The sequence below is a fragment of the Pararge aegeria genome, chromosome 5 (assembly GCF_905163445.1).
Source record: "Pararge aegeria chromosome 5, ilParAegt1.1, whole genome shotgun sequence".
NCBI lineage: Eukaryota > Metazoa > Arthropoda > Insecta > Lepidoptera > Nymphalidae > Pararge > Pararge aegeria.
Genome location: NC_053184.1, coordinates 5,758,872 through 5,779,586, shown reverse-complemented (window position 1 = coordinate 5,779,586; position 20,715 = coordinate 5,758,872). Strand labels below are relative to the sequence as shown.

The following is a 20,715-nucleotide window of genomic DNA, read 5'->3' as shown; positions in this document are numbered from 1 at the left end:
TAAATTATTGTTGATTGTGAAACAATTTCAGATGGTCGTCAGATGCTTTAAATTTAGATTTTTTTAATCTATGCCTACATAATAATCGAATATATATTTTTTAAAAAAATTATTTAAAAATTGTTTTATGAACTACTATTAAAGTATCATCTACAGTGACATTTTTATTTAGTTTATATAGTTGTTTCTGAGTTTTGTTTAATTAGGTTAAAGGTTGTTTATCAGGTTAAACGAAAAGAAAAAAAAACCATTTTTCTTAAGGATTTTTTACCTGGTATCTATGTACTCAATTGTCCACTTATTAAAAAAGTATTTAACCAAAACAGCAAATAAAAGACACAAGATAAGTTTTTTTTTTTTTAATTTAAACCACTTTGTGTGGTCATTTGTAATACTTGTACAAATGTAAATTAAATAACATTCGCCGAATATTCATCTGTGCACCACTCTTTAAAAATAATTATTATTTTCACGTAATTCAATGTGAAACATGGCAACACTACTATTATTGTTCAATAAAGTAATTTCCTTAAAAATTTTAATGTAGGCTTTGAAACCTACTTTTCTTTGGTATTGTCTTATAATATTGGTATCTTTCTCTTTCTATTCCATTCCATTGTGAAGAGAAATTAAAAGCATGTTAAAATATTTTACTATTTTTAATATTTTTATACATAAGTTTGTAACAACAAAGTTTGGCACATTGAGGTATATATACAACATTAAATACGATTTGTACAGTCAACATTAAAACGATTTAACAACAATTTACAAAATATCACACTTCTTGATGTGTAAATTGTACAAAAATAACATTATTTTTCAAAATTAAATACATAGGGATAGTTCATTGACGTTAATGGAACCATAATGTAATCGGTATTTTTTTTTCTTTGAACACCAGTCTTTTTGTTATATTATGATTCTTTACCACTGCTGTAGTAATCTCCAATTATTTTATAAATTGCTTTGAGTTACTGTAAAACGGGTAAGTTGTAAGTGGCTGACGATGTACGGCGATAAAAAAATCACTGTGTATAATACTGCCAATTCAGTATCCGAAGTACGAGATAGTATGCTCACAATCTAAGGGCCATTTTCGACTATCGAAACTGTTAAATGACAGAGCAAAATGGATTTTACAGATACTGTTTTAAAGCTGAAATATGACCTCTTGAGCTTGTGCTTTCGGCAGAATTTTAACAATAAATATCTGCAGTACAGAATTTGGATATATAAATCCAGTAATATTAAGCCCATTTTACTGTGACGGTATAATATTTGAATTCAAATACTAAGAGTACTGTTGGAAACAAATCTCTTAACTAAACTAAATTGGCAAGTATCAAAGTAGTCATGCCATCCACACACTCAGGCTATACTATATTTGTTGTGAAAAAGGATAGCAATCTTATAGACCCCTCAATGTAGTTTAGTTAGAGTTTATTTTTGTACAAAAGAATTGGCCCTGGTATCCGAGAACTTATTAGCTAACAATATTTATTCCTCACTGGTTTTTCTATGCCATTCGAATCAAGGCTTTATTCATCAAAATATTGCATACTTCTCAAATATACTTATTTTAATATCTGGTTGCCCAATTTATAAATATAAATATTAATGGGGTGGTCCTTGTTGGGCGCATATCCTTATGACAGTAATCGACAGATCATTCTATTATTATCAATTGTTCTATAATGTGAGATAAGCTAGAATAAGCTATATTTAAGACAACTGGTGCCAATTCTGTTGCACACAAATCTCGAATCTAAACTAAATTAACAGGTGTAAAATTATTCCTTTCCTCGTCACAATGTTTGTACAACTATTTTCAGAATTTAATTTGGTTTGGAGACTTATCAGAATTGGCACCATTATCTAAACATCATATAAAAATAATGTTTGTTAAATATTTTTTGACCAAGCCGGAGAGAGAAAATTTAGTTTTCATAGGACACTTTCTAACAACTGCCATTTTGAACATCTATTATTTAATTCATATAAGTGTCAACGTGAAGTAACAAAGTGACTTTTACTAATAATGTATTTGAGCATTCCCGAAATATAAATAATGTTATCACCGGCTCCCTAACTAAAGTTAAAACTAAGTTCTTTAAGTTTATTACAATTAATTCTTCAAAACTTCGTTGTCGGAGGTAGTCAGTTTGATGCTCACATTCAGCGGCCGTATCTCCTTGAAAAAGATTTATCGAACCCTTATCCTTTCTAAACTGTAAAACTGCAATTGAAAGAAAAAAAACAATGTCTGCGAGATTCTATATTTCTCAAAGATGCAAGTCATATTTTTTGTAAAGGAGAATTAGCCTCAAAACTGCAATGAAATGGGAAAGAACCTGCAAGATTTTATCTAAGGTACTGCATTCCGAGGTGTAATATTTGGTTGAGTGGAAGTCCCATTTCGTTATAAAAGCTTTTTTTTAGTTATTTGGGTAATTATTTTTTGCAGCCTATTCATTATAATGTCGAATTAGTTTTACATACATAATTTTGATTACATTTATTTGAACAATACATTTATATTAAACAAAACAGCAGTAATGGTTTCTATTAGGGTATTGTTAAAACAACACATGGTCTAAACAAATGAATGACTGACACCTTGCTAAATTTTGAGCAAGATATTTTGCAAGGTGCAATTGAGCAAGTTATTTCACAAACCTCTGCAATTTCAGCCCATGGAGTTACAGACAAACTTTCATGCAAATATTTACCCATGCACTAATTGCCCAGGTTGCTTGCCAGCTAGATTATGGTACATAAACTTTATTATGATGCTGATCCTTATGTTCTCTTATAAAGTCCTAGTATTTCATTGATGAAATGGAAAAATGCTAGGAAAAGGTTTTAGCATCCGTTTGTACATTGAAACATTTTTTCTTCTTAATGTAGTTCTGTTTCCAGTAAACCACTGTTTCCAGCATTTCAGGTTTTGATACCCCAGGTACGCGATGGCACTAACCAGAGCAAAATGTCTGTCAGCCACAATGTTGCAGGATTTAAGTCGACCCTAAATGTAACCTTGGATAGCAGGCAGAACTGTAGATAAACTTTATTGAGGTTTTTCGTTACTTTGTGTACTTCCAATGCACTTTAAGACATTTTGTAGGAATTGAACCAAACACCTTAATTAACGACAGCTAGTCTGTTACCAGAGATGAGACTACAACAAGCTCAAATCAAACTGGGCTATAGGTATCCTGCCATATAACTATTTTTATAGCCCTTTTACAAACAATTAACATTTACCAATCTCAGTCCACGTCAAATTCACACACAAGTTAGAGACCATACAAATCAGTTGCAGTTCTCGTACTAAGAAAAATGTGTGAGAGATGAATGAAAATGATGCTATAGACACATCTAACGATGTACTCTTCGATCAATAATAAACTAGATATGCTAGATGCTAGATGGTTGTCATTAAATGCCCCTAAAAATTACACCTCACCCACAATTTTGAAACCCATTTCCGTAAGTTTGTAAGTAAGAAAATCAATGAAGTTATCGTAACCCCCGCTACAGTGATAAAGGTTACGGAAAATCAAACTTTATTAAGAAACCTCATATAATAAGTTATATTCAATATTGTTGAACGATTAATTAATTTAGAGAATAGTCGGCCACATTTTATCTCAGACTTTATATGGGCCTACACATCTAGTACATAATTGATCGAAGGCCATGTGCAACGAAGTGAGTATTTATGAAAGCAATAGAATGGAACTTATTTTTTAAAATATAAGATTCATATTTCCGTGACAAAGGACATCAACGCCTCGCAACGTGAAGTGTGTTGAGTTAGATAGTCGTAGTATTTTCTGGACGAGCCGATGCCACTTTATTTGGGTTATTAATTATATATCATAGTCATAGAAATCACATCGACTTTATTTAGAAAAAATATACCACACAAGGCAACCATAGTTTCAGGATACACAAAATAATTAATCATTTTAAAATATTTGGATATTAATGTAATAATGTTAATAATAAGGAAAATATTGTAAACATTATTCATTCGTTTATAATCCGATTTACATTACAAATAAAAAAGAAATATTTCTCCTGTGAAGAACGTGAAATGACGTTTAGAAAAACGTTACAATACGCACACAACAATGAAAAAAAAGGCATGTAGACGAACTGAACTGACAGCCTGTAGTTTTCGTGTAAGTTTTCAAGTTAACAACCGTTATAACTTCGTTAGCGTAAATCAATTGATCAAAAATATACTAGAGATTTCAGTCGTCAAAAGTTCACTTATTATTGAAAACCTATTCTTGTTACATTCCTGTAGTGAGAAAGACGTTGTCTTATTGTAAGTAAGAGCAAAGGTCATATTAAATATATATAAATGCAAACAAAAAAATTGGTTGTCTGTAAAGTCGATTTACGGACGATCATTTTACGTGATAACGTGCGTCCGAGTAGAAGAGAGATAGATGTGTCAAAAGCTCATCGCTTAGGCTGATTGTGCTTCTCTATCGCTTGCTCTGCGCTCTCGCTTGTACGCTTAGGCGGAACGTGACAATGAGTCATGCTTTTTCATGCGTGCAGCCGGCTTTACGCACGTCAAAAACTGGACACTACTTACGATAGATTTGTTCTATTAATTTTTTATTAGACAAGTGTCATAATTTGACAGTTTCTTTTTGAATATTTAACGTAACTTCGTGGTTACGTTTGCTACCTTGGAAACTTACAATAGGAGCACTGACCAACACTAGTTTAGTATAAATGTTACGTACTTGTTGGTTGGGCCCGCAGCAAGTCGCGTTGTGGCAGAGGTCGTTGGGCGGACAGTGCAGCGCGCACGGTGCTTCGGCTGATGCGCCGCTTATTATCTGTCATAACAATAGATTAATTACCGCCTTTATTTATTTTATTTTATATATTATGATAATAGCATTTTCTTTTAACGTCTTAGGTTGCCTGGAATAGATCGCTTTGCAGTGATAATGCCGCGAAATTGTACCTTTCTACCTTAACGTTCTATTGTATTTGCATTTAATTTAATTTTAATAAAAAAAAATTTTAATAAATTTAATTTTAATTAATTTTAATAAAAGTGTAGTCATTCGTTCGTACAAACGTGTGTCTAGCGTTGGTACCAACCGTTTGCGTTTTTGTTGTTTTTTTGGCGGAGCAAGGAGATGGCCTATCCAGTAAACATAGCAATATCCAGTATTTTTTTTGCTATTGAGTGCATATTTTGATTGAACCAGTTTCAACGTAACCGTAATTGACATATTAACCATTATTCCTACTGTTGGGAGCAGACCTCCTTTCTCATAGGTGAGATTGGTTAGGATTAAGAGAAAAGCTGACCGTCTTTTACGATTATTATCTACCAATTAAAATTAAAGTTTGCCAAAACCTGCAATAACGTTTATAATTCAATCTTTATACACCACACCACCTAGATCTTTCAAAATGCGCTTTTTACGCACGTCTGGCACCGATACCACTGCATCCATAGGAGATGTTGGCTTTATAACGTATAATTTTACGTTAAAATGGCACAATAAATATAAGCAAGTTAATTACTATTTTATTTCAAATATATCAGTAAAGCAACAAGGTTTGTATTTTATTTATCAACAATTGTTTTGCTCCACGTAAGATTACTCCTTTCTGCAATGAAGGATATCGTTAGTGTTACTCAAAATTTTTAGTATTGTTTTGCACTACGTTGCTAAAATATTAGTAGGTACCCATACCTCATTTCCATCTAAAGGCAATTCCACAAACTCAGGCTGTATTGTCGTCGAATGAATACCCTCGTTGTGGAAGAACTCTTTCACCTTTTCAGCTATCTTCATGTACTCTGATAAGTTTCTACACCTGAAAAAAATCAATACTTTTAATTGATTCGCTTTCTAGTGGGTTTGATGAGGATCTAAACGGGCGATGAAGGTAGTTTTCGGAGCATCTCAACGACGACCTCCCTGGTGCAACGGTGAGCGCTGTGAATTTAAGTAGGAGGCCCCGGGTTCGATTCCCGGGTGGGGAAATTTGGGAATTTATAATATCTGAATTTTCTCTGGTCTGTAGGGAGGCTTTGGCCGTGGCTAGTTACCACCCTACCGACAAAGACGTGCCGCTAGACGATTAAGTGTTCCGGTGCGATGTCTCATGCAAACCAATTAGGGGTATGACTACCATACTCCATAACAGGTTAGCCCGCTACCATCTTAGACTGCAACATCACTTAACACAAGATAAAATTGCAGTCAAGGGCTAAGTTGTAATGGAATAAAAAAAAACCATACAAGATAATCCCCTCAGTATCTTTGTAATAGAACCACACAAAAGACGCAGCTCAAAGTGCTAATGGGCAAGTCATATAGCTCAGAGGAACAATGGACGTTGAGGTCTGGAATAGTGACCACAATGTATTGTGAGTTTATTCGTACTAAAATTCCGACATATCATGAGGTAATTATGGACGCGTAACATAGCTTAGATAATTAACAGATGTTGGGGGTCCAATAGTCCATGAATGGTGGGGACAACATTATTTTGTAACTTATTAGTCTCGATGCAAATACCATTATTACTTAAGACTTAAAGTTTATAATCGCTCGTCACTAGGAATGTAAACAAAAGGATGAAATACATACGAACAACAAAGGAATGCTTTCGAGTATTCCTCATATATTTATGAATGAAAATAAATTTTGGAACTTTCGTGTAAATAATATTCTAGATTTATGAAATAAACCGTACGTTGCTAACAAAGAGTTTAGAGAATCGTTAGACATTGGGTCCCATAGTCTTTATAAAGAGATCCCATTGTATAATACCTACATTAGTTCTCTATCTTATACTTACACATACATTTACCTAGCTATAATACTGAGCTATAGGTACAATCAGCGGTCTTATCGCTAACAAGCAATTCACCTTATACATAAAATTTTATACCTACAAAGTAACAACCTATTAATGTACAAAAGGCCAAAGGCTTCCTGTTTGTTCCGATTGAAAGCGATTGTACCTATTTATTTTTTTATTTCTCACAATCATAAGTAGGTATACATAGGTGACTTTATGTCCTGAAACTCCACTGAGTTTGTATGGACTTTGCACAATCCTATAATGTTAAGCAAAATTTTAGAATTTAAGCGGGTAGGTGAATAAATACGCCGCCAGCACCACACTGCATTGTAATACAGTACTTCTATCGGTGGCGTGCATTTCATACATGCACAAAAGCACTGCTAACCCTAATATTTATATATTTTCCTGCTGTATGCATACCGTGGTAAGAAAACCCGTGCACGCCACTGCTTCTTTTTATTGTATCTAGTCAACATTTACCTTCGGAGAAATATACATAGCATTTCAAAATGTCTCATAACTCAAAGTTAAAACAAAAATTGGTTTTAATATATATCAAAGCATGCACGATAAAGATTCAAAGATTCCAAAACAAAAGGCAAACCACTGCTTCTATTAATTATGTCCAGTAAACAGTTACCTTCGGAGCATACATAGCATTTTAAAATGTCTCATAAGTTAAAAAGAAAATTGCTTATAATTTATATTAAAGCGTGCACGATGAAGATTCAAAGATTCCAAAACAAAGGGCAATAATATCTCAAACAAAGCTACATGTTTCACATTGACTGAAACATAATTACGCATTCAATTGTAGGTATAAGTCATCCGGTAAATCAAATATAAAACACATTCAGATGCCTTTGCATTCCACTGCCAATGTTATCATAATAGAATCACGATAAAAAAAAATGATAACGAATACCATTTAACACTAATTAAATCATTTGATGCGATTGTAGATGTTATTGCGCAAATAGTTGCTAAGTTATAAATCCGATAATTAAAATGGTAAAATGGCCCACCCAATACTGTTCCTAATCATAATTCATCTGACATTGACTTAATCCTGGTTGTATGGAAACTGATAAAGTTAATTTGCTGGGCATGATTGCTTTATCGAGACTAAGCCTCATAATTCTGTAGACATAATATCTGGTAAAAATCTATCGCGGTCTCGGGTAATCAAACAAATTTTAAAAGCTAATTTTGATTCTATCTTTTATATTTAGGTAAACACTATCTGCAAACAAATAGAATAAATATATAAATAAATCAAAATATACTACGACAATACGCACATCGCCATCTAGCCCCAAAGTAAGCGTCGCTTGTGTTATGGGTACAAAGATGACTGATGAATATTTTTATGAATAATATACATAAATACTTGGAAAATACAGAAAAACACCCAGACACTGAAAAACATTCATGTTCATGACACAAACATTTTCCAGTTGTGGGAATCGAACCCACGGACAATGGACTCCGACAACAGAGAAAAATGGTAAGACATTATCCAATCTAAGGCAGAGCAAGAGGATATCTTTACGTACTTAATTTGAAGGAACCTTTAATATATGTAGCGAGGAAAACGGAAGGAAGAAGGGTATGGGAAACTGCGAAGATCATCATTTGCAAGTGTCCATCAACACCGTAACCTAGCTCATCCTGAAGATGACAGATTTTTTGGTGGTAAATAGTTACTATTAACTAATTAAAGTAACAGTTTATTCCATAATGCTTCTTGTATACAAATCCCACTATAAATTGAAAACCATTTTTCCGTGTCAAAAAGGGTGCCACCCTTTTCGAAGGGGAATGGGAAAAGGATGGCACTAAATTCTAACCTGCGAGTTGATTGCAAAATTTGTATTCATTAGCAAAACTGTCTTAACAATACTTCATTAATTGAAAATCAGCTTTTAATATTCGTCAATGCAAGGCAGTTTAAAAACCTAAACCAAATGAACTATATATTTACGTTCGCAGCAAATGTTGGAAAAGAGCAATCTACTGAGTTTTTTGCCGGCTCTTCTCAGTGGAATCTGCCTTCCGAACCGGTGGTAGAGTCAATACAAACCGTCTGACTTGACGTTTCAAAAGTGCTTATAAATTAGGCCTACTTTAAATAAATGAATTTTGAATTCGACATCTGTTCCTATTGAATCTCATTTAAGATTACTTTATTGTATCCGTGGCCATATAACATCGAACTGGCTACCGACCCATTTTATATCAAGAGACGGTCCTCTCGAAAATGAGTGAAGACCACGGGACACCTGTAATACATTACTATACTAGCGATTCTCTGCAGTGTCATCCGCATAAAACGTGACTATATCATACAAACTCTACCTTTCCTTCACCATTATACTTTACATGTGAAGCGGTGATATCCCAGTGGGTAGGGCTTTGACTTCACTTTCGCGGGGTCGAGTTCGAATCCCAGCACGCATTGATCGAATCTATTTTATCTCGTATATAAATCTGGAATTCTTCAGTGTGCGAATCGCCGTGCAATAAACATTAAGTTTATTTTGGGCTGTAAACGTATTTCAAAAATAAATCTAATGTCATCGACCCCAAAAAAACAGTATTTCTATGCTATCAATTCATAACGAAAAAATCTGAAAGATCCGTTTTAAAAATTACAATTTTCTATACTTAACGTATTATTTAGATTATAACAAAATGCACGGATAACAATTGTTTACTTATTTGCACTAAGCAAGTTTTTAAATATTATATATAACATACTAGTTGTACCCTGCCACGCTTCGCTGTGGCACATTTTTACGGAATGGTTGAGAAATGAGAAACAAAACAAATAATAAAGAATACTACATATGTCAGAGAGTGTTTCCTCGCTTTCGGCAGATGGCGCGGTCACTGGTACATCGATCGTTAAAAAGAACTCTAGTTTCGCGGTCGTGGATATGTGACTGATGCAAAAAATAGATATAAACAATTCTTGATGCTGATTATATATCATACTAAAATTTCAGCTCGATCGGTGCAGAACTTTTTGAGTTTTTGAAGCGTACGCAAACCAACATAACTTTTTTATATACTTACATAAATTGAAATTTGTGTTTTTTTTGATACTTTATGACTACTCATAGGCGTTATTATTTAGGTTAGCATGACAAGAATATAACGCTTATTTTATGAGATTAAAACTAATGACAAACAGCTTACAGCAGTGGTTCACTAACACTCATACCGGAACAAAGACTCTTGGGCGGGCGCCAAAAGAATCAACACTGAAATCTTTTGAAAATACCTTGAATATGTTCAACGTACGTTATTAATAAAGGCGAGTTCTTTGTTGCTATTATTACCAGACTGCGGAAGGGTTTGGATTTAAGCAAACTGTAAACCAATATCCATACTAAATTAGGAGATTTTGGCTTTGAACCTTACGCGTGAGATAAGCTATTGACGTTTTTTTTTATTCCACTACAAGTTAGCCCTTGACTGCAATCTCACCCGCTGGTTAGTGATGATGCAGTCTAAGGTGGTAACGGGCTAACTTGATAGGGGTATGGCATTTATACTAAACCCATACCCATAGATCCGTTTCTACGCGACATCGTACCGGAACGCAAAATCGCTTAGAGTCACGTTTTTGTCAAATTCCCAAATTTCCCCTGGCGGGGATCGAACCCAGGACCTCCCGTTTGAATCCTCAGCGCTCAACGCTGCGCAAAGGAGGTCGTCAAAATGTCATGACAAATTCAACGTGGTGGACATTATGAAGGCTTTTGAAGGCCGATTGGCGCAGTGGGCAGCGACCCTGCTTTCTGAGTCTAAGGCTGTGTGTTCGACTCCAATAACTGGAAAATGTTTGTGTCTTGAGCTTGATGTTTTTCAGTGTCTGGGTGTTTTTCTGTATAAATATTCACCAGTTATCTTAGTGCTATGGGCACACGAGATATACTTACTTTGGGGCTAGATGGCGATATGTGTATTGTCGTAGTATATTTATTTATGTATTTATTTAAAATAAATTATAGTTTAAATTAAGCGGTCCACAACGAAAACCATACGACCTTACTTAAGATATTTGCCTTATACTTATAATTTTGACTTTAGTAATTCGCATTGGAGGTGGCAATATAAATAAAGTCGCTTTTTTATTCGAGTCACTGTTTCAATTAAGTCTCCAATCGAATAAATTCCGAAGATCGCAAAAGTTATCATATCTAAACTATGCTGCTTTATTTTCAATGACAAACCGTCTCAAAAATAAATGCCTATCACACGTATATATCTCTATAATACAATAATAAAACTATCGGTCATTTGTCCCAATATTAACACACTTTAATGCTTATTGCTTAATCAGATTAAAGCATTTAGCGTTATGTACTTATTATATAAATAACGAAATAAACGCCGCCCGTTCTTTGTTTAGTAATATTTGCATACCTTAAGCGATTATAGATCGTTATAAATAATGCGGTACGAAACGCCGACTCGTTATCGGGCCATATTATTAGGTCTTTCATTATCGTTTCCTAAATAATACACTACAAGGTCTAGATGAGATCGCATAAGTAATCGAATATAAATAAAAGATAATTAGTTTGCACGCAAATATGACAATTGACAAGTCTTAAAATCAAAGATGGCACTTTTGATGCATTAATTACACGGAAGTGAGATGATGGCGATAACCATATTCGTAAACTTAAAACTAAAACTACGAGGGTTCCAAGCGCGTCCTGGTCTAAGAAGAAGCCTTCAACGAAGGTCTTCTGTGTCATTTCTGGTGTTAGACCCAGAGTTTTCATGTCATTGAAAACGGTTCTAGTCCAGGTGGTAAGTGGGCGACCTCTACCTCTTTTGCTTTCATCTATAGCCATTACTCGCTGTGCAAAAGCCACATGGGCTTTTGTCTCTACGCATTATATGCCCGTACCAGCGTAATCGGCCCTCCGGCATCTTATGCTGTACTTCCGCAACTTTAAAAGAGCCTCGGATGAACTCATTCCGAATTATGTCCAATCTTGTAATGCCCGTCAGAATAATTAGTCACTATTAAGATCGTCAGGTATTAAATAATTGCTCAGCCAATTGTTTAGTCATTTGAATTATGTTAAAATTACTGTGATATGTCATAAAAATCAATTGGAATAATGCGATTATTTAATTTTATATAACATAATATTTGTGTATTTTGTATATTTATTATTTATTTAGAAATTACAATTCCTATTATCTACTTTTACAATATACAATCGATTAGAAAATGCATGTCGTGATTTCGAGGTCTACGTTAGAAATTTATGGCCGAAGTAGTCAAAACCTTACACTACCTTCACCTTAGACTAACTTGACTAGATTGGAATAATATGAAATTTACCTTATATGAGCGCTAGCAATGATCCTATCGCCTGCTAGCTGCCAAACGTGAAATTCGTGGACCGCGAGCACTCCGTCCACCTTCTCTAGAAGGCGCCTTTGAATCGCGTCCACCTGATCACATAGATATAACTTTACATACTATAAAACCAAATTGTATACATTGTGTAAACTTGTTAAAGCTATTCGTCTTTTGGCGGGTTAGGGAAACATGGTGAAAGTAAATTTTTATATTTTTATGATAAGGTGTGACATCCTGAAGTTAGCTATAGTCAACATTTTAGTTTTCCAAAAAAAGGTTTGACAGTGTACACTTTCAATTGTCAAAGTCTGCGGGCTCATTCCGGTGAAATACTTGTTTCAACTGTACAAAAATCTCAAATTTTAATGTTGAGTGATAACTAGATAATGCGTTATGATAAAAACTAATAATACTATTGTTCGTGTCAATTATTCTACAAAACTAGAATAAGGCGAAAGATAAAAATTCAAAGAAGCTATAACTTTTAACACGTGTACATAAGTACATACACGCTTTTTAAAAATAAATAACCAATGGCTATTCACTATTGTTTATAAGATCTAAGCCAGCCAGGAAGGTCTTTTTATTCTGAGAAATAAGGAACCATAGAATTAAGAACATACATAACCCTCATTCAGCCATTAATTTATCACTTGCTTTAACGGCCTTGCCTGAGAGTAGGCTCTTTAAGTTCTCGGTGTGTCAAGACTAACAACCCGCACTTGGCTAGCGTGATCTTAACGGCCTTAACACCCTGAGGGGTGAGGAGTCGGAGTAGGAGTGGTGGACGGCCTTAACCCTTCTCATTCTGAGAGGAATGTGTACGGGTACACTGTGTACACAGTGTACGGGTACACTGTGGTTGATCGGTATTGGTTTGATGATGAGGCTGATCACATGTTTGTAATTTCCAATGCATGGACATCGCAATTTTCTAAGACAATGAAAATGTATTGATAGAAAGAACCAATACCAGGAATTATCCATATTCCAATTGACTTACTATACTAAATAAATAATAAATAAATATACTACGACAATACACACATCGCCACCTAGCCCCAAAGTAAGCGTAGCTTGTGTTATGGGTACTAAGATGACTGATGAATATTTTTATGAATTATATATACATAAATACTTATATATACATATAAACACTCAGACACTGAAAAACATTTATGCTCATCACACAAACATTTTCCAGTTGTGGGAATCGAGCCCACGGCCTTGGACTCAGAAAGCAGGGTCGCTGCCCACTGCGCCATTCAGCCGTCAAGTAACTAGACCACTAACGCACAGAGCTGACGATAAAATCAAAATTGGCGATATCAGAACGTCCATCATATACCGTCAAAATGGCGACAAGCAAACATAATGTTATTTACAGTTCCCGCACATTGCACTGCATAGTGCATCGATATTTAGCTGAGCACATGTTTGCACGCTTCGGCTATCTCTTATTTGCCAATTGATAATAGTTTAGAGTGCGGAACGTGGGCCGCTGTTGAGGATTTGACACATTTACGAAAATAAATACGCAATACCCAATAATATTTACCTACCTATATACATATTTTTGTAATACTTTTCTTTATCCGTTCCAGCTTTTCTACGATATACCTGGCACAGTGGCGACCCTTGTGATCATATACGTGTGTTTGGAGGAAGTAATTTAACCCTTGTAAATAATACAAGGGTTAAAAATAAGGCAAGTAGATGAACACCAATGGCCATGGTATAAACCTCCGTGCTACGTGCTTTACTTTCAACGCTTGTAAATAATACAAGGGATAAAAATAAAGCACGTAGATGGCATAAAATGGAAGAATCTTCGTCATACCCAAACCTTTAGTTGTTTAGGTAGGCAGTGCTTTAGTGCCTCTACGACGTGCACACTGAACTGAATGGAAAGTTACCAAGTGGCCGAGTGGCGCAGTGGGCAGCGACCCTGCTTTCTGAGTCCAAGGTCGTGGGTTCGATTCCCAGAACTGGAAAATGTTTGTGTGATGAACATGAATGTTTTTCAGTGTCTGGGTGTATATCTGTATATTATAAGTATTTATGTGTATTATATTCATAAAAAAATATTCATCAGCTATCTCAGTAGCCATCACACAAGCTACGCTTACTTTGATGCTAGATCGCGATGTGTGTATTGTCGTAGTATATTTATTTACTTATTTAATCTATAGATCGAGACGTGTCGCAAGCGTTATGGCGTTACGGTATGTCGTATGCCCCGTTCGGGCCGCCGCACCGCAAACTGCACCGCACCGTACTGTTATACAGTATTGATGATGGGGTATCATCATCATCCTCAATAGCGTATAACAGTCCACTGCTGGACTAAAGGCCTCTTCTAAAGGGACGGCTCGGTAATAATTGTCACGCCGGGTGGACTGGTTTGTGGATCGTAGTACATGGTGGTAGTACTACAAAGGACGCTGATGTCCGTTCTCCGTAACATTCCCTAAGTCGCCTCGTACGACACCCGCGGTAATAGTCGGGGTGGTGACAACTTTATTCTGATCTGTGGTCACCACATGGCACTGATATGCACAGCGCACACAGGTCTCATGTTTTTATTAGTACACCAGAAACCACAACCTTCCGAACGGACGCACCAGTGCTTTTTTCCACTACAAGTTAGCCCTTGACTGCAATCTCACCTGGTGGTAAGGTGATGATGCAGTCTAAGATTGCAGCGGGCTAACCTGTTACCACGCGACACTAAATCGCTTAGCGGCATGTCTTTGTCGGTAGGGTGGTAAGTAGCCACGGCCAAAGCCTCCCGCTAGACGAAACTAAAGAACATTTATAAATTATAAATTGCTCCTGTCGGGAATCAAACCCGGGACATTCTACAGCGCTCACCAATGCGCCACGTCGTCGAAAAAATGCTACTTAGCGGCAGAAATAAGCGTGGTAGCAGGTACTTACCTGTACAAGCTCTATGACAAAAATCTATACTACTACTAGATTCTATAAGTACTGCGCGTCAGTCCATGATGTATTCCTATTACCAAAGAACCGTAGAATTTACCTGTATATGCGTAGGAACAGTCTGTAACAGGATAAGGGCAGATTCTCTCAGCAGAGGCCACACTGATGCGAGGATCAAGATGACTAGAACTATACTGAGCGCCGGATCGATGTAGAATTTGTACTTCCAATCCGTAAGCCAAACGACTAGTGCCGAGCACACGACTATCAGAGAACCTGGAACAAGGGATAAACTATTAAAGACCTATTGTATGTACTGTTTTTCAAAAACGGTTTAATGCAAAAGTATGTTCTACGTTCTTTTTTCAAAATTGAGAAGGTTATTGATTCAGATGTTTTTATTTTATTTAACTCCGTCATATGCCTATAGACGCATTTACAAATTCTATTTTTGTTCCAAAGGTGTTCATTCCGAAATTATCCCATTTTATCAATGAGCATTATTCATGCAGGCACATAACCAGTGGCGTGCATTGACGGTATGCACAGAATATGCAGATGACATAAAGTGAAGAAAATCTCCAGTATGAATTATAAATACTTATATAAACAGAAAAATTCTAAAGATTGTTAAACTTTAAAATTATGTTGAAAAAGAGCAATCTGCTGAGTTTCTTGCCGGCTCTTTTCAATGGAATCTGCCTTGCGAACCGGTGGTAGAGTCACTACAAACAGACTGACTTGACGTTTCAAAAGTGCTTATTAATTAGGCCTACTTGAAATAAATGAATTTTGAATTTGAATTTTGAAATATTTATTTGGAACAATGAACTTTCACATTTGTTTTATAAATATAACCTAAAATACACTAATTGTTTTTTAAATATAACCTAAAATAAACTATTTAGAACTAAATAAAATCTAAAACGTCCTCGAAACCACCGCAGCGAGGCACAGTTCCTAAGATGCTAGCAGCATTGCCCCTTTGGATGGCCAAACTAATTCGTTGGCCAAGGTAACTGCCCGCTCTAGGATCACCGGTAGACTCGATAACCCTTTTCGATAATTCTTTGAAAACAGCTTTGCTCCGGACCCCACCGTCCCAAAGTCTCTACTCAAAAAGGCACAAAAATGAAGCAGCTATCCAGGTTTTCATATTTACGCCTCTTGGCCTGCTCGGCACTGGTAGCAGCCGCACCCACCATTGACGAGGTGGCCTGGATGTGTGAAATACTTATAGGTCAGCTTTTTATTGTGCTTACAATGCCCATTCTTAAGTTTTTAATAACTCGTACAGGAGATTTTATTTATTTTATAACATCTGCATACCCTGTGCATACCCTCTATGCACGCCACTGCACATAACATAACATCACGCCTGTACAATCGAAAGGGTAGCACATATGAATTCAGTCTCTCAAAAGTAGCACTTTAATGTTTTAATACTGGGTAAACGGAAACTACCCTAAAGTTTAGACTTCCTTGAGATTGGAAAAATAAACATTATTGCGATAACTTTTTTCTCAAGTTCGAGGGACCCTAGACTTGAGTACATAGTTTTAATTTCAACTCGATACATCGATGCGTTCCCAAGAGGTTTTGACAGAGAGACATAGACGAACATCATTTACGGTTTGTTTTTTTATTTGAACCATAAGAATACGTATAAGTATGTGCTATTTCAGTTGGCACATACTTAAAAATTTTGTAGAAAATATAATAATTCATTGCTTTTCGGTTGTATATCACTTACCCAAGTAAGCGGTTTCTCATTTGTGGCAATTTTTTTTTCAATATATTTTTCTTAAATTAGTTTTAAATTTTGTATTTTAGTATTATATACCGTGTACCAGAATTACGAAATAACTTTGAAAGATGCTTATTATATTTCATAAGGAATGACACTGTAAAAATATTAAATCAAAACGAAGAATAGTTATTTTTCCATACAAACGACTTCAAAACATTCTAAGGGTTAGCTTATGACAGCCCTATTGAAAATAAAAGACCGACTCGCGCATAGTACCTCATAAAGAATGAGTAGCACGAGTCACATGCCAGCCATTTTAATTTTGCATTAATTTTTTTTTTTATTATTACATTTATGCATTCAAGAAATCAGCTGTATCTGATTTCTTTCCGTATTTATACGGAAAGCATCCCTGAATGCAGAAACCGAAACTTAAAAGTTTTTGAATAAACCACTGCCATGGTTTCACAGATAAGTCTCAGACATAAGGTATCTCTAAAGAATGTAAAGTATTATTTCGATTTTCATTTACACATTGAAGATTTTATACAAAAATACGAATTCCAATTCCAAATACCACTTCATATAAATATCTGTGGTAGAACAATTACCTATTACACTCATTAATAGCAAGGTTTACCACTTACATACTCATTAAGGTCATTTAACAGGACAATACGTGTTATAAATAAGTAATAATAATAAATATCTGTAATAAATAATATTACGAGTATTGTTTTAATAAGCAATTAATACTTCTGGTCTTGACATCTGGTGACCTAGAGCTGGCGGCTGGCTGGCTTATTTAGCCCAACGATTAAGTCTAGCAATTCAAAGGGGCAATAGCGCCAGCATTTTGGGTACCATGCCCATAAGTGTACAGTTAGACGGCTTATATTTTTTTTATATTAGTGTTAGTTTGTAATTCTTATTACGTGCTTACTAATTGAAATTATATTTAACCTAAATATAAAAAGAAATCTCTTGTTAAAAAAAAACATACTAATATAATAAATTCGAAAGTTACTATGCTTGCCTGTTACCTTCACTTAAGCATCTCAAAAGATTACAAAAAACATTACCGATACCGCAAAGTTTCGACCTGGAAAGAATCATGTGTCCTGAGGGATTGTTTATTTTGAAAGGTCTTTGCGAGAGCATACAATGTCAATATCTTGAAGTATTTCTTATTTGTTATCTACTACCTATTACCTACTACTATTGTACGAATAAAGACCAAATTAGTGAACGAGTTAATATTCGGAGCTAGCGGTGGACTTTAATAAAATATTTTATGCATTTGATAGCCTTTACTTTAGTTTTTGGACTTAGTGTAGTTCCACTCCTGTAGGATTAAAAAAGGGGAAAATATTTTGTAGAGAAGTATTAAATTTTTTCAATATATCTTAAAAAAATAATACTTTAACTACTTAAATTTTACTTAGATTTGCATAATAACCCGGGATATTCCGAGACCAGAGAAAATTCAGAAATTATAAAATCCCAAATTGCCCCTGACGGAAATCGAACACGTGACCTCCTACTAAATTCACAGCGCTCACCGTTTCGCCAATAAAATACGGAAGCAAAATTTATATACATACCTATCTATAACGATAATAGGCATACGATAATTTTGCATATATGCACATATACACATTTGCATATACACATATGCAAAATTTGATCGGTAGATAAACAAGCATTTAGCATGATAGTTATCGGCATATGTTAACAAAGATACTGTTGATGCACTTTTTGCTCTATTTACTCGTACCAAAACATAAAATCTTTTACGCACATGTAGGCCATATATCTACCTGAATTTGTGTTATCTCATGAAATAAACGGCAAGTCTGTAAGCTACTTAACCTTGGCTATTTAGCAATATCAGATAACCGAACAGAAATATTTCGGTAGTCCCCATTAACTTGGACAAATTAAAAGGGGAGATAGCTCGATAAGTGTCGATAACTATGCCATAGTTTCGGTTAAAGGTGATAACTGAAAAATCTAAATGCATGATAAGATTCAGTGGAAAGTAGTACAAGGTTGGCGGTGTTCGCACGGTTGGTGTTTACCACAAAAAAATATGTCAATGGCGTCGGCCGGGCGTTTTTTCCAACGCAGAAACATTTATGCGTAAATAGGAATAGATGATGGCATTTCATTTTTTTAATCATGCAATCTAGTTCGCAGGGATTCCATAGGATATTTATAAAATCTTTCATCATCATCATCATCATCATCACATCAACGCACTACTTGCTACTACACTACAGAGCTCCTCCACAATGAGTGTTTCAGAAAAATACTAGTAACTCTCTGTACCAGTTATTAGTATTTTTTCTGAAAAGATTAACGAGATAATCGGTAGACATCATTTTTTCGTGGTGCGCATGCTCGTCCTACAGCTACCGCATAAAGTAGCACGAAGGTATAAAACGAACAAAAACCTTCATTTTCATTTTCATTTTTCGGAAGGACACCACCGCCGCTAACCACCTGAGGGGTTGCTACGGCGTCACCGGGGGAGTGGGGCGAGCGCGAAAGCTCGCCATGAGAAGAGCCCCAGGGCTCGACGACATCGGGGGGGAAACCTTCGCTATACGAGTTGCTTTTATACTTAATGCGTACAAGGAAAAGCCATTTTTTATAAAACATCTATATCATTTCCAATAGTTTCCACTCTTCTTGGAAATACGAATGGGTCTATCGCGCATTTTTTGCTGTTTTTTTTTCTCAAGCATTAAAGGTAACCGGTGAAACGGATCAACGTAAAATGTCCATCAATGAATGTTCATCAAACCACCCGCTGAGACCGATATTACAATTTCACGGTAAAACTTTACTAGTTCTACTTGTTTACAAACATCACAATTGGCATAGAATTAAGAATATATAGAACCCACATTCAACATTTATTGCATGCAGTACATTGTGTTGACACAAACAGTGAAAACGCCCCGCGCACGTCTCACTTCATACCCGCGGAAAGTTGCTTAAAGACTTAACATTTTTGAGCATACTAGGGGTTTTTAGTTATTATTCCACTCCTAATGTCGTATAAAAGGGATAGAAAAATAAGAAACACGTGTTTCACAGTTTTTAAAACTACTAGTCCCAAAAGAGCGAGATAGGAAATTGAAGTTTGTAGAAAGCATTTCATTTTGTATGTTATGTCCACTGGGCCAGCGTGGTGGACTACGGCCTTAACCCCTCATTGTGGGAGGAGACTCGTGCCGGTATTGTATTGGGTTGATATGAGGATTCACATACTTGGTATTTTGACATTTATTTTCTGTTAAATTTGCTTTGAGATTATTTTATTGCTTCCACTGGCGAAATGGCCGTCATTATAAAACACTACGTACTACAAAATTACTGGTTTTTTATACAGCTAAGAAAAAAGTTGGAGGATATAATAACCCGAGTATAATTGATTCCCACCCAACGAGGAAGGAATTGATATTTTGGCCGTACATGGCATCTTTTACAATACAAATTAATCTAAAGCGAACAGGAAAAAGGAAAAAAATATTCTTCGATTCTTATGAATTATTCGTTCATAAAAACTTTTCCACGAAATTCACGAGCTGCAAGTAGTCAGACCATATTAACGAATTCAATGCCGCTGGTAAACAGAAAACATTCCTAGATAACTGCTACTTAATTATATTTTATGTCAATCTAGTGAAAATCTTCGGATGTAGTGAAATCTTCGGAACCCCTCAAAGGTCTAAATGAAATCAATCTTGAGCAGTAA

General features: G+C 35.4%; 1 protein-coding gene across 2 annotated transcripts in view; it reads right to left on the bottom strand.

The window, feature by feature from the left end:
• LOC120623839 (zinc/cadmium resistance protein) overlaps positions 1–20,715 on the bottom strand; it is a 36,894-nt gene that overhangs the window by 4,031 nt on the left and 12,148 nt on the right. Inside the window, exons 5-9 of one of the 2 annotated variants that reach the window (XM_039890105.1) lie at positions 15,300–15,475; positions 12,236–12,348; positions 5,742–5,865; positions 4,770–4,865; positions 704–2,239 (exon numbers count right to left, since the gene is read on the bottom strand). In XM_039890105.1, coding sequence (XP_039746039.1) covers positions 2,207–2,239; positions 4,770–4,865; positions 5,742–5,865; positions 12,236–12,348; positions 15,300–15,475 — 542 coding nt within the window. In that variant the 3' untranslated portion in view covers positions 704–2,206. Of the gene's footprint in view, positions 1–703; positions 2,240–4,769; positions 4,866–5,741; positions 5,866–12,235; positions 12,349–15,299; positions 15,476–20,715 lie in introns of those variants that run through there. The other variant, XM_039890103.1, reaches the window with a different exon arrangement.